Genomic DNA, 14,240 nt, shown 5'->3' with positions numbered 1-14,240 from the left:
CACCCGCAAATAACATCAGTTTATGTTCTCTCCGCCCCCTCACTACCCCCCTTACCTCTATATCTTTCCTAAGCAGGCAAGCCAGTGGTTCCAGGGACAAGGCAAAGAGAAGCAGAGAAAACTGCACATCCCTGCTGAGTCCCCCGTCGGAGTGTAAATGTATTGGTCTAGGACCCATTGATTTTTAAAGTGGCCAAGGGAGACTTGTATAATAACTGCAGCCATGCTAAATATCTCCCCTCAACCCCCACCCACCTTAATACAGCAAATAAGAATGACCAACCCACACGATCGAATGCTTTCTCTGCGTCCATTTGATAGCAGTACCGCCAGGACTTGGTCATCTCCCACTTCCTAGATAATATGCATCAAACATCGAATATTATCAAATGTCTGGCGTCCTGCTATAAATTCCGCCTGATCCTCATGTACTATACCCGGCAACCGTTCTTGTAGCCTACGGGCCAGGATTTTTGTGAAGATCTTATAATCCACATTTAGGAGTGAGATTGGCTTGTACGAGCTACATAACTGGGGATCTTTTCCTGGTTTTAATAGTAGGGTTACCGCTGCCAGCCTCCACGAGTAGGGGAGCTCGGCACCGTCTGTCAGCGTATTAAACACTTGCAATAAGACTGGTGCCAAATGCTTGCTAAATAATTTGTAAAATCTCATTGGGAACCCATCGGAGCCCGGGGCATGCCACTCGCCATATCAGCTATCGCCCAATTGATATCTTCGAGCGTTATAGGGGCCGACAAAGACTCCGCCTCTCCCTGTCTCAACTGAGGCATATCAATCTCCCGCAAATACTGCTCAATTGTCGCCACCTCTGGTTCTTTTTCCGGTTTATACAGGGAGGTATAGTAATCAAGAAAAGTCTCGTGTATTTGTTCTGTCTGCGTAACAAATTCCCCAGCCAGCGTCCGAACGCCCCCGATATAATTACGTTGAGCCTGTTTTTTGAGCTTACAGGGTAGCAATCTACCCGCCTTATCACCAAACTCGAAATGCTCTTGTTGTGCCTTCTGTAGTTGTGTGGCCAATTCTGCTAGTTGAAGCTCTTTAAGCTTTAATCTCAGCTGGTGTAATGCCTCCAACCCCTTGGCATCAGTGGGACTCTCCTTATGTTTCTGCTCTAAACACGCAAGTTCCTCCCTAATGCTCGTGTCCTGCTCTGTGCAAGTTTTAATTAGGTGTGCGCGAGTGCAATTAATTGCCCGTGAATAACTGCTTTTAGACCCTCCCATAGGGTGGCGGGGTGAACCCCTCCCACATCATTAAGTTCCAGATACTCAAGTATGCACTTTTCTATTACTGGGATATTTTTTATATCATATAAAATTGCCTCATCTAGCCGCCAATATCTCGGGCCCACCTGACTGAACCCCGCCCGCAGCGTCACCACCACCGGAGCGTGGTCAGACTATGTGCGCGGCTCGATACTAATCTCTTGTATTTTGTTTGCTACAGTCACATCTCCCACCCACCCATCTATTCTGGAGTAGGATTGATATGGGAGTAGTAGGTATAGTCTCTACCCTGCCCATGGTTGCTCCGCCATAGATCTATCAATCCCCATCGGGCTAGGAACCCTTTAAACACTTTCCTATCTGCTTTAGCATAAACTGCTTGACCCGTGGAGTTATCCAGCGGGGGATGGATGGTTAAATTAAAGTCCCCCCCCAATAGGAGGTGACCTTGCTGACATCGTTGCAAATGCTGCTCTATAGTCTCAATGAACGGCCCTTGTCCCTGATTTGGTGCGTATATGTTAATGATAGTGTATTGCACATTAAACAGTGATACCAGCAAGAACAGAAATCTACCATCTTTGTCTGAAATAGTTTTGAGAACCTGCCATGGGAGTGTATCCGAAAGCGCTATTAATACCCCTCTCTTTTTTCCATTGGTTGAACAGGAAGAGAAAAAACATTATAGGGTAGCGCTTATGATTTACAAGCTTCTCATGGCATTTTTTAAGGTGTGTCTCCTGTAGGAGAACAACATCTGCCTTTAGGCGTATCATATCTTTAAATGCTAATTGGCTTTTCATAGGCGAGTTAAGGCCTTGCACATTTAATGTTACGCACTTGAACACTGTGTCCCTCATTTCCAACAACAAATCAACTTAAACATCCACCACCAAACCCAAATAGCCCCCCTCCCTCCCCCCTCCTCCCCTCCCCTCATACCAAAAAACAGCATGCCCCATTCTCCAATGGGGCATGTCCTTTGGAAGAGTGACTTAAGTTCCTGATTATGTTGCCACCCTGCTATTTACGTCTGGCCCTCTTTCTGCCGTTGATAGAGAGTCCATCAAGTGCCTTGTTTTCAAACAGAACCACAAAAGATAATTTTTCTTTTTTTGTAATCCATTGAGGATAATGCTTCACGAGCCCTTGTCGGCCGCTTTGATGTGATCTGATGCTTGTCTCCTCAGGCGCCCTCGCCCATATGACACCCGTTGCCATTTGGGCTTGCTACTCTTCGGGGGGCCTCCTGCCGTGGGTGGCTGGGATGACTCCATTGACGCCTCGAGCCCCATAAACTCTTGAGCCTCCTCTATCGATACCACCTGGCGCTGCTTGCCCTCTTTATAGAATACAAGGGCAAATGGGTGTTGCCATTTATATTTCACTCCTTTTGCTCGTAGCCGCTCGGTCAGCGGGCGCAGTGCCCCTCTGCGCTTCAGAGTTGTGGCTGACAAGTCCTGAAAGATTTCAATAGGGATGATCTCCCAAGTAATCGGGCTATCCTCCCTTGCTTTATGCATAACTACATCCTTTGTTTTAAATTCTGAGAAGCAGGCTACTATATCTTTGGGCACATTAGCTTTCTGCGATCCCAGCGCTCGATGCGCTCGCTCTATCCTAATAGTTTCGTGGGCGATGGTATGCTCTGGTGTCGAGAGGAGATGGGCGGCCAGGGCCTGCACCACTAATTCACAGTTATTAAATTCCGGCTTCTCCGGTAGGCCCCAGATCCTAATGTTGGACCTCCGGCTCCTGTTTTCAAGGTCTTCCACCTTGTCAGTGAGGAAGCGCACCTCTAATTTTTGTTCCATTAGGCGTTTCTCCATCGCGTTCAGGGACTCTGCGTGCTCTTCCAGTCCTGTTTCAGTTTCACTAACACGGTTTCCTAAGTTCGTGATTTCTCCTCTCAAATCTGCACTCAACTGGGCAAATTCGTTGCGCATCTCCTTTATATCCTTTTTAATGTCCTGGAATCACGTGCGGAACTGGTCCCACTTATCTGCCTGTTCCTTGCTCTCCCCATTGCTTCTCTGCTCTCTATTGCTTTCCGGTGAGCGCGGCCGCGTGGTACTTCCACTCCCGTTTTTCCCCCCGGCCTGCATTTCTAGCGCCTGCTCACGCTGCTGATATGCGAAAACTGTTAAATAGCTGATTTCGGTTTCGAGTGTAGCATCACTGGAAGCGCGATCTTCTCTTTACCCGCTATCACTTCCCCAGTGTTTCCGAGGGCACAGACAGCTCTTAAATTTCTCCCTTAATCCGGCTGGCGATTGGGAGTTCCTCTTTCAAACCGCCATCGCTAAGCGTGACGTCACTTCCTCTCCTAAGTCATCAGCGTCTTGTTTTTCACCATGCTGTTTCTTGAATTTTATGTTGTTCCTCTCCTTCCATCTTTCCAACCATCCAACAGTGGCTTTGAATTCAGTTAGTCCACGACTTTCAGCTAGCTGATTAGCTTTCTCCATAAGCAGTGGACCACTGACAGGAAACTGTCTGCTCCTGACTTGAGAAAACCACCAAAGAAGAGCATTTTCTACCTCCTCAGCTTTTCCCGTTTCGTTTCCTGTGTGGATTTGTATTGTTTTTCCAGTCTTCCAAAAGCTGATCTTTCTGCTTCAAGATACGTCAAATTTGACTGGGATTGACACCATATTCTTTAGCAATAGATGCTTGACTTTGTTTTCTAATTTTTTAAGAACTTCTATTCATTCAGCCAGTGTTAAAGTCTTACAGTTGCGCGACGATGACGACTCCAGTGTACACTCTAACATCTTTCTTTCGCTTATTCTGCCTGTGGCAGTTAACCAACAAGATTTCAAATTTACCGCCCCTTTGTCACGTGCCATTCGGCTTCCATATTCCGTGCGTGTGCTTATTCTAACAAATTAACTCTCATTAGTTACCACCTGTGGCAGGTAACCAATGAGATTTCAAATTTATCGCCCCTTTGTCACGGGCCAGTCGGCTTCCATATTCCATGCGTGTGCTTATGCGGAGTCTTTCCTGAAGAGGAGCGGTCTTAAACCATGCATATAAGCGAATCTTGCACTTATCAGTGGTGCGCTAAACCGAAGTTTGGCCCCATAGAAATTGATGGCGCCAAAAATGGGACCAAAGTACGGCATGCAGTTAAACAGAGCATGCGTTTATCCAACGTGCACTTAAATGGAGTGCACTGTACTACCTTTGAACCTTCCCTTCCTCTACCCAACTTCCACTATTAAATTCCCCACCTTCCCCCTTCTTGTCCTTTTACAATCTCTCCCTGAGTTTTGAATGATATGTTCTTTCCTATTCTACCAATAATTGACGTTCCCTTCCTTTTAAAATGTGATTTTAGATTGTAAACTGCTTAGATCTGCTAGTTAGCCCAGGCAGTATAACAAGTTTTAATAAACTGTAACTATAAACTATAACTATAACCTTGTCTTTTTGAAAAGTGGTTTTCTTTTATTTTGACCTGCACCTTTTATAACTACCTGGGAATTTTTTTCCATTAATTTTGTATCCTTTCACAATTTTGTCTAATATTCATTGAGATGCTAGTTCTTGGTTGGGTGTCATGCACTGGAGAAAGGGATATATGCCTTTCTGTGGTTACAGGTACTTATTTTGTTCTTGGGTCAATGGAGATTGTGTCTCACCCAGAGTCACAAGGAGCTGCAGTGGGGATTGAACCTAGTTTCCCTGGTTCTCAGCCCACTGCACTAACCATTAAGCTAATCCTCCACCTTCCAGAGCATCTTCTGTAGCCACTAGGTGTCTGTGCAGTGACTGGGACTTCCTGACTCCAGCCAATCCAGAGTACAGAATACTTGATAAGTAAATTGAACCCAGATTCTTGCATATGATAGTGTACAACACTGAAATCAAAGCACTGTAATAGACTATTTTGGGTTTTGATTTTACATTTAAGAATCTGTGTTCAGAGTGAGTTGGGTACATTTGGTAGATCCTTTCTCCCCATACAGCTTGCAGTCTAGGTTTATTCCTGAAGCAGTGGAGGGTTAAGGGATTTGCCAGAGGTCACAAGAGTGTCATTAGGAAAAGCAAGATTTGAATCTTACTCCCTGGTTTTCAGCCTACTGCTCGTAACACTAGGCTGCCCCTTCACTTTGGCAAGATTGGTATACTATTAAATGCAGTCAGACCTAGTTAACTCATCATGTTTGGGACTTTTTAGAAATGGTATGGCTCTGTAATCTTTGCTTTTCCAAATATATGATTTTTATACCATTAGAAGGCCAAGAATTATAGTTACCTTTCAGCAGCATAAAGGATTCTGGACTGTGTTTTCTTTAATTTTTTTTTTTTTTGGGGGGGGGGGGGGATGTATGCAGTTCTGCCCAATATTCAAAATGATTTAAATATCCAAGACTCTTGGCCTTTTTAAATTGCCTGTCTGGGGCTAACCAGGCATTTTCAGCAACACTTAACCTGATAGTGCTGCTAAAACTGGCTATTTTGGGGGCGTTCAGGAGGCAGAGTTAGCTAGTTAAGTGCTGAATATCTCACTTAACCAGCTGTGTTTTTGCTGGCTCCGCATACCCAGAAATTCAGCAATTCAGCGCTGTGGCAATCAGCAAAACACTGATCACCACCTGCTGACTATCGAGCCCTTGATTTTTGCAAGTGAGCAGAGAGGCCTTACTCTTGGATTCCTTTCCTGTTATCTGTTTCTTCAATGATATTCCCTCTGTTTTCTTCCTTCTACTAGTCTTCACCCTCTTGCTTCTTAGGTCCCCATTCTCTCCATCCACTTCCCTGTCTGTTAACCTGTTTGCCTGTTTATGTTTTCATCCTACCCCTGTGCTGCTTCTGCCACCAGCACAATATCTGTCATCTCTTCTTAATCTCCATGATACCCCCGGATAAAATGTGTTCAGTGGCAGAGCTGTTGCTCCATTCCTCCCCTTCTCAGTATCCGTGTGCCACAAACATACTTGTGGACAACACTTTTCTTATGATATCGGCATACAAGTATCAGCCCATGACTTGTGAACCTGCTTTCAGGATTGTCACAAATGGGAAAGAGCTATGGTTCCTGCTTTTCCTTCCGTTCTTTCAATGAGACCGGGTCTAGTGACCCAAGAAGCAGTGTGTGTTTTGCACATGTTGATCAGAACTTAATCATACATACAGACAAATGTGCTCAATTGTTTTGGCCACCACTGGTTTGATCAAAAAATTTACTGTGGTTTGTTGAGTTGCATATGTATCACTCGCTCTTGCTGTACATACACACCATGTTTCAAAAGTAACTGGACCCTTTTTTTCTCTATATGGTGTGATTAGATATTCTTTATAAACTTCACATAATAAATGTACTTCAAAACATCATATGAACAAATGAAAATAAGTGTGAACAGTAAGAATGTTATACTCAAAAGCAATTTTATTATGCACTTATAATGAAAAACCCATGTTGGCAGACTGTAGATATCATAATTTCCATGATTTGCAAAGAATATTTATCTCGCTACATATTTGTTGCATGATTTTTTTAGTTCTATCATAAGACTATTTGTGAGCCAAGTTTTATTGTACACCCAGCCATTTATTTGTCATTGGAAAAAATAAAATGGGTTCCATTATTTTGAAACAGTGTATGTATTACGTCCTCTGTACCAAAAGAGATCTTCCTTCTAATGTAATTATGAAGGAACGCACTAGCAGTATATCAGAGAGATTAAAAGACCATACCCGGCATAACCCGGTTAGGAATATTTTCATATCATTCCATATGCAAAATTAATTCATTTGGAGCTAATACCCTCAAAATAAATAACTTTCTTATTCCACACTAGTGAGACCTAAATATGTTGCTATTCTTACAGGAATATGGAATAAAGGCTCAAAAAATCCTGGTTCACCTGGATTGGCTTGTAAAGTGAAATAAGGACCCATATTGTAGGATGGCTGTCAAACACCATAAATGTAGTTTCCTTTTATATTCTGAATAAGTCATGGAGCCTGGATTTTAACCAGTCTGTATCTGTGTGTAATTACTGAGCACAATCAGAGCTGACTTTAGAGTAGTGCACTTTGTTGGAGAGTTTCATAAGGGATGTCACTGGGAACCTTGAGCACACATGCTAACCAGGAGTACTGCATGAACTCCCACTGACCCATTCTGACCCAAATGCACGCACACACCAGAAATGCTGTAGGGCCTTTCACCAACTGAACTCTCTACCTTTCTCAGGAAGGGGAAAAGGGGGCAGACAGAGCCCAATCAACATACCCAGGATGGATTGAAACTGACATTCCTGCTCAGACTTCCACCTGCCCCCTGCCCCAGAGGAGACCCTGGGCAAAAGTAGTGTCTGTTTTGATAACAGGTCACATGTGAGGTGACAGTGCAATAACACAATGTGGTGCTGGACTGTTAACATGACTGTAATTCTTGAAGCTGTCCATGATTGGGAGTGGGAATTATGGGAAGTTAAGGGAGGGAATCTCTGTGTTTATTTTACTCTGGGGACTACTTGCTGTACTGTGTAACTCCACAGTATGTGGATAGAAGTAACACTTCCCTGATTAATATTTTAAAACGTTGGTGCTGTTCATTGATGGAAATCTTTAAGCTGCTTCTTGTAGCGCACTGAGGAGGAGCCGTTTGTTCATGAGAACCTCCTGTACATAAGAATATTAAGTACCTGACAGAATCCCAAATAGTATCAAGATTCATGCTACTGATCCCAGGGACAAACAGTATGCGTGATGATATTTATGACAATACTAGCCGTTAAGCCCATTAAAACGTGCAAGCTTTTTGTTTTTAATATTTCAATTTGTTTATTAATTTTCAGTTTTAACAAGAATACACTTGTTGTGAAATACAGCCACGTTAAATAATAAGAAATAATAACTCATCATACAAAATTAACAAAGGAAAAAAAAGTAATAATATACTTTTCAATATCTTATAACCACAAGCATTCATGCTTCCTTAGACCCCATTAAGTTCATAGGGCGATCTGAATTTGGGAAGAATTACTCATTCATTATTCTAAAGAAACAAGGTGGCGTAAATACCCCCATCTTACTCTATCTTACAGTTGTTTTAAATCTAGAAATTTAAATCTGGTGAATAAAAGGTGTATTTAACTTGTCCCAATCTAATTAAACATTTACACTGATAGTCAAGGAAAAACATCCCGCCTGTCTCTAAAGTTCTTGCTTTCATTGCCAAAAAGGCTTTTCTTCTTTGTTGGGTCGATTTTGTGACGTCAGGGAAGATTTGTACTTTTACTCCAGCAAAACAGGTTCGAAGATTTTTAAAATAAAGTTTCATAATGTTATTTAAATCCTGTTCAAAGCTTAAAGAAACAATCAAAGTTGATCTTTCTGTATTTTCATCCACTGATTGCTCTAGAATTGCTGATATATTATCAAGATCTTAATTAGCGTGCAATCCATCTTGTTTTTTCCCATTCTCTCCTTTGGGAGTTGTGACATAGTAAATCTTATTTACAGGCGGAACCGCTTCTAGGGGCATTTTCAAAACTTCATTTAGGTATTTTTTGAACAGGTCATGAGTATTAACCCCAAGGAGCTTGGGAAAATGTAATAGTCTCAAGTTTAACCTTCTGTTGAAATTCTCTATTTGTTCCTTTTTCCTTCGAATGTCAATACTATCTTTAACCATGCTAGATTTAAATTCTTGAAAAGAGTCAACTTTGTTCTGAAGGTCTGTTACTTTTTCAGCAATATCCGATTTTAGCTGATCTACCTTACAATTCAATTCTTGGAATCTTTTTTCAAAAGTACTTACTTCTCCAGAAGTTCTCTGTAATGTCACATCCATTTTATTCAGCATTGTCCATATCATTTCGAGATTTACCTTCTTCACTGCTCCTACAGCTCTTACTTCTGCTCGCGGTGTCTTCTCCAACGCTTCCCGCCCCTCACTGGTTGCTTTACCCAATACACTTATGGTAGGGCGTCGCTGTTCCTAGGGCTCCGTCGCAGACGCCGGGCAAGGAGGTTTCGCAGTTGTTGGTGGCGAAAGGGATATTTCCTCTCCTTGTAAGGTCTCCGCTTCCCCAGAGAACCCTACTAAAGGATCCGTATCTCCTATTACATGGGAGATAGGCGCGAAGTAGCTCTCGAGACCCGATTGAGGCACCAGGGGAGTCGAGGTAGGTGGGGGAACCACCGGCGTTACCCCCTTTCTTTTAGTATGAGGCATTTTTTCGTGAGGAGTACAATCTGCCTAGTTGGGAAGAGCTGCTATTCTGTGTGACCTGTTAAGCCGCCATCTTGGATCACCCTCTAGTTCCGCTTTTTGTTTTTAAAAATGTAGTGAAAGAGCGAAAGGAAGAAATTAAAGTTGAGGGGCGAGTTTTATGTTGTTGTAAATTTAATAATTCTCATCTTCATCCATCCATGTCCAGCAACCCTCCTCTCTCCCCTGCCCTCCCCTCCATCAATCCATGTCCAGCAGCCCTCCTCTCTCCCCTGGCCTCCCCCCCGTCCACCAACCCTCCTCTCTCCCCTGCCCTCCCCCCATATCCAGCAACCCTTCTCTCTCCCCCGCCCTCCCCCCATGCCCAGCAACCCTCCTCTTTCCTTTGGTCTCCCCCGTCCACCAACCCTGCTCTCTCCCCTGCCCTCCCCCCATGTCCAGCTACCCTCCTTGCCGCCGCTCCCTCCCCCCTCCGTGCTGGGCCCCCTGCACTGACATGACAGCGCCTCTCACCTCCGTGTGAAAGTGCTGCAGGCAGCAGAAGATCGATCTGCCTGCAGCGCTTTCAAACGGAGGTGAGAGGCGCTGTCATGTCAGTGCAAGGGTCCCGGCATGGAGAGGGGCAGGAGCAGCGGCGGCAACGTCAGGGAGGGGGTGGAGGTTGGTGCTTCGGCGATCTCGGGGAGGGTGGTGGAGGGGGTAGCACTGGCGCCGGCGACCTCGTGGGGGTGGAGGGGTGGGACCGGCGATTGTCATAGGGGGCCTGGCACGGAGGGGGGCGGGAGCGGCGGCGACGTCGGGGAGGGGGGTTGGAGGTTGGTGTGCCCGCGACCTCGGGACGCCGGGATCTCAAAGGCGGTTCCCATGGTGGACTCTGCAGCCATCCGGTTCTCAGAGAGGGGTTTGCTGCTGTGCTTTCTGCTGTCTCCCTCCCCTTAGCAACGCATATAGCCTCCGTCGGTGGAACGGGCGGGACAGCGATGCTGGCAATGGATCACTGTAACCTGCTGCGCATGCGCAGAACGTTGCTCTCTGAACGTTCGGCCTGTACTGCTGGTGGAGGCGGGGCTTGGACTTTTGCTCTCTCAACGTTCGGCCTCTACTGCGCATTTGTGGGTGAGTCGGTCCAAGCTCATTTATATAGATTGATAGCCAATGTAGATTAATTAAATCCAGGATGAGTAAATCTGTGTGTACGTTTTTGCTAATTTGGCTAATCCTGGGGTTTGCCATTGCTGGGTAGATGGTTCAGAGGCTCTAGAAAGCAATTTGGTGATAGTAATTTGGTGATAATTACCACTTCTGAAATGGTAATCTTCACAGTGCAAAACCAACAGATTTGTAAGGGATCCTCAGTCTATCTTTGGGGAGAGGTGCATGATTCCTGAAGATGACCCTGGTGGTGACCCTGATTAGCCTTGAACACCAGTACTTTTGAGATGCCTTTTTGGTATGGCAGTAAGTTATTTTTTTTTTTTTTTGGGGGGGGGGGGGGGGGGGGGGGGGAGGTTGTTTATGTTACAGAGCTGTAGAGTTCTGTAAGAATTCGGCCATAGCTCCTAGCAACATATGAAAAGTTTTATCATTTTTTTGTCTTTTTTTTTTTAGGGTAATACAAAAATCAACACTTTCAATTGGTCAAAAATCCGAAAACTGAGCTTCAAGAGAAGGAGGTTCCTGATCAAGCTGCATCCGGAAGTGCATGTAAGGCCAATATGTAGGGCACGAACAATGTATAGCTCAGCTAGGGAAGATGTGAAGCATGTTAGGGCTGAGTGTGGGACTTGGATAGCTCTCAGCTCAGAAGAGCAGAGCAAAGGAATCATCTGAAGGGCTTGCAGTGCTTGATCTATCTGTTACACTTGAATAGGCAAAAAAATAGAGCCAGTAAAAGAACAAAGCTGTATTATATTTAAATGGAAGGGGAAGGTGCCCTTTAGACTTGGATAAGAGAGTTGTGTTGGTTTCTGGCGGGGGGGGGGGGGGGGGGGGGGGGGAGGGGGAAGTTTTGCTTAATGGTTATACCCAAAATGGAACCTTCTTGACCTTGTATTGTAGATTCTTAGAATGTTAATAAAGAGGATTTAAAAAATGGAAGGGGAAGGAATATGTTTTGTTTGAGATCTTTATGGTTTAACATTTTATTGATGACTCGTCAAGGAAAATACAGCCAATAGTTAAGTACACTGAAAATCAAAGAGAACCATACACTCATTGCATCCAAAATAATGCCTTGCGTCATCCAAATTTTTTGTTTTCAAACCCCCTCCCCCAACCCCTCTTTTGAAAAGTACAGGCTGATGATATGCTCCACAATGTAATGAAACAAACAGTAATCATTTTACAACTAACTAGTCCTAGTACAAACTTACAATTGTCAGAGCTGCCTCCAACAGTCCTTACTTTTAACTTCTTCCCCCCTCTTTCCCTCCCTCCTCCCTCACACACACATTAACCACCAGTTATGGACCTAAAATACACAATAACACCAACATCCCTTAAGAAGAAGAAAGAAAAAAAACAACAACTCACAAGCGATTCAAAATAAAGCTGCGTGCTTTAGGTGATAGTGTTTGTATATAGAGCTCCCATATCCCCAAGAATGCTTTCCTTCTCCTCGGCGAGCATCCACCACCCTACGCTCCTGTAAGAGCAGCTCATGCAGGCGATTCCTCCAATGCCAAAAATCTGGTGGCTCCGTCTGCATCCATCCAGACAGGATAAGCTTCTTCCCTATAATGCCCGCTTTGCGAATAAACTGTCGAACCCCTCTAGAATATAATGAGCTAATTGAAAATGGGCAAACAGGGAACCTTGTTCTATGCCCACCCCTAAAGCTCCTACTTCTAGTAGCTGACCCCTCGCTCCTAGTACATGCTCTAATCTAGTAATCCCCATTGCTGCCCACTTACCAAACACTAGACTTTCCATCCCTGGCGTAAAGCTCGGGTTACCTTGTAGAGGCAGAAAATCTGAAGTGTCCGCCGCTAAACCCCAACTCTTGGTCAAGTCTCTCCATGCCATTCTCAAAGGGCCTAACAAAACACTTCTCCCCACATGAGACGGCAATGTGGTCCTTGAGCAGTGCAACAAAAAATACAAATGAAACGGCTTGAAATAATCCTGCTCTAACGTTCGGGGTGTAAAAGCTTGTCTATCTAAGAACCAATCTCCCAGATGCCTTAGCAAACAGGCTTGGTTATAACTATGCAGATCCGGTAGGCCCATCCCCCCTTCCCTCCAAGGGCCCATTAAAACTTTCAATGGGAGCTTTGGTTTCGCATCTCTCCAAAGATACTTACGGAGATGCTTACAAATCAATGTTAGGTCTTTACTCTTAAGCCGCAAGGGGAGGACTCGCAACAAGTAGAGCAACCTTGGAAACTCCACCATCCAGTACAAATGTATCCTCCCATGCAGGGTGAGTGGCAAAGCCCTCCATTTCACCAAGCGCCCTCGCAGCGCCTCTAACATTCCAGGAACATTGAAGTGATATAGAGCTGAAATACGCATGGGGATCCGGACACCCAGATACTTAAGGGATTCCGAGGCCCATTTCAAGGGAAAAGCGCTTCCCCACAATGCCCTCACCGTGGGGCTACCCGTTAAAGCTCGGGATTTTGAATAGTTTATTTTAAATCCCGCGAAATCTCCATACTCTTGAAAAAGTTCCAACAACGCTCCTAGAGACCTTTTTGGCTGAGTAAGATGTACCAGGATGTCATCCGCGAAGGCAGAAACTTTGAACGAGGATCCCCCCAGGTCACTCCCTCCACTTCTGGGTGCGTGCTTATTTCTCTTATCAGTGGGTCGAGGTCAGGACAAACAACAACGGGGACAGAGGGCATCCCTGACGCGTACCACGTCTGATGGTGAACAATGCCGACTGCTCCCCATTTATTCACATGAAGGCTTGCAGGTTCGTGTACAAGGCTCTTACCGCCGTCCAAAAAAAACCCCTCTATCCCCGTCCTCTTCAATACTGCAAACATAAAGCCCCATACCACCCGATCGAACTTCTTCTTGGCGTCCTGATATTTTTAGTGGCCGTTCTCCCTTTTACGAAACCCACCTGTGGCGCTGCTATCAAGTTGGGGAGCACCCCTGCCAAGCGATTTGCCAAGACTTTCGCGTACAACTTTACATCACAATTTAATAAAGATATGGGTCTGTATGACCCTACATCTAATTCCTCTTTCCCCGGTTTCAATAACACTACCACTTTCGCCACATTTAACGCATCCGGCATTTCTCCCGAGGTGGCCATAGTGTTAAATAGGTTGAACAATGGGGGTATAACTTGCTCCTGCAATATCTTATAAAAGGCCATAAGGAACCCGTCAGGCCCTGGCGCTTTATGTAGACTACTTTGCTGCATTGCCACCAGCAACTCCCCTTCCACAATCGGGCTATTTAGGGTTTCCCTCTGTGCCACCGTAATCTGTAGTAATACTTGATTAATCAAATATACTTCACTGTCTTCTAGTACATCCTCCGGCTCCTTATAGAGATTCTTAAAATATCTGCGAAAACACTCCATTATATGTTTTGTCTCACAAATGGTTTGACTTCCCGGATCATGCACTTGCAAAATCTGCGTTGAGCCCCTAGTCCCCTTAATCAACCGCCCCATAAGGGCTCCCACTTTATTCCCATACCGAAAGAGTTGATGCTTATAATACATATGTGATTTCTGCGCCCTCTGATGGAGCAATTCATTCAAATCTCTCTGTGTGGTTAGGAGTGCTCTCTTGTTTACCTCCGTGATGTGTCTCCCAAAGCGCATCCTCTGC

The 14,240-nt window shown here is 44.8% G+C and overlaps 1 protein-coding gene across 3 annotated transcripts in view; it reads left to right on the top strand.

Moving 5' to 3' along the window:
• The window catches only part of FARP2 (FERM, ARH/RhoGEF and pleckstrin domain protein 2), a 750,352-nt gene that overhangs the window by 363,507 nt on the left and 372,605 nt on the right, over positions 1-14,240 (top strand). For all 3 annotated transcript variants that reach the window (XM_030215608.1, XM_030215609.1, XM_030215606.1), the window contains exon 9: positions 11,056-11,151. In XM_030215608.1, the coding sequence (XP_030071468.1) occupies positions 11,056-11,151 (96 nt within the window). The remainder of the gene's footprint in view (positions 1-11,055; positions 11,152-14,240) is intronic.

The sequence above is a fragment of the Microcaecilia unicolor genome, chromosome 10 (assembly GCF_901765095.1).
Source record: "Microcaecilia unicolor chromosome 10, aMicUni1.1, whole genome shotgun sequence".
Taxonomy (NCBI): domain Eukaryota; kingdom Metazoa; phylum Chordata; class Amphibia; order Gymnophiona; family Siphonopidae; genus Microcaecilia; species Microcaecilia unicolor.
This window is presented reverse-complemented; position numbering and strand designations above follow the sequence as displayed.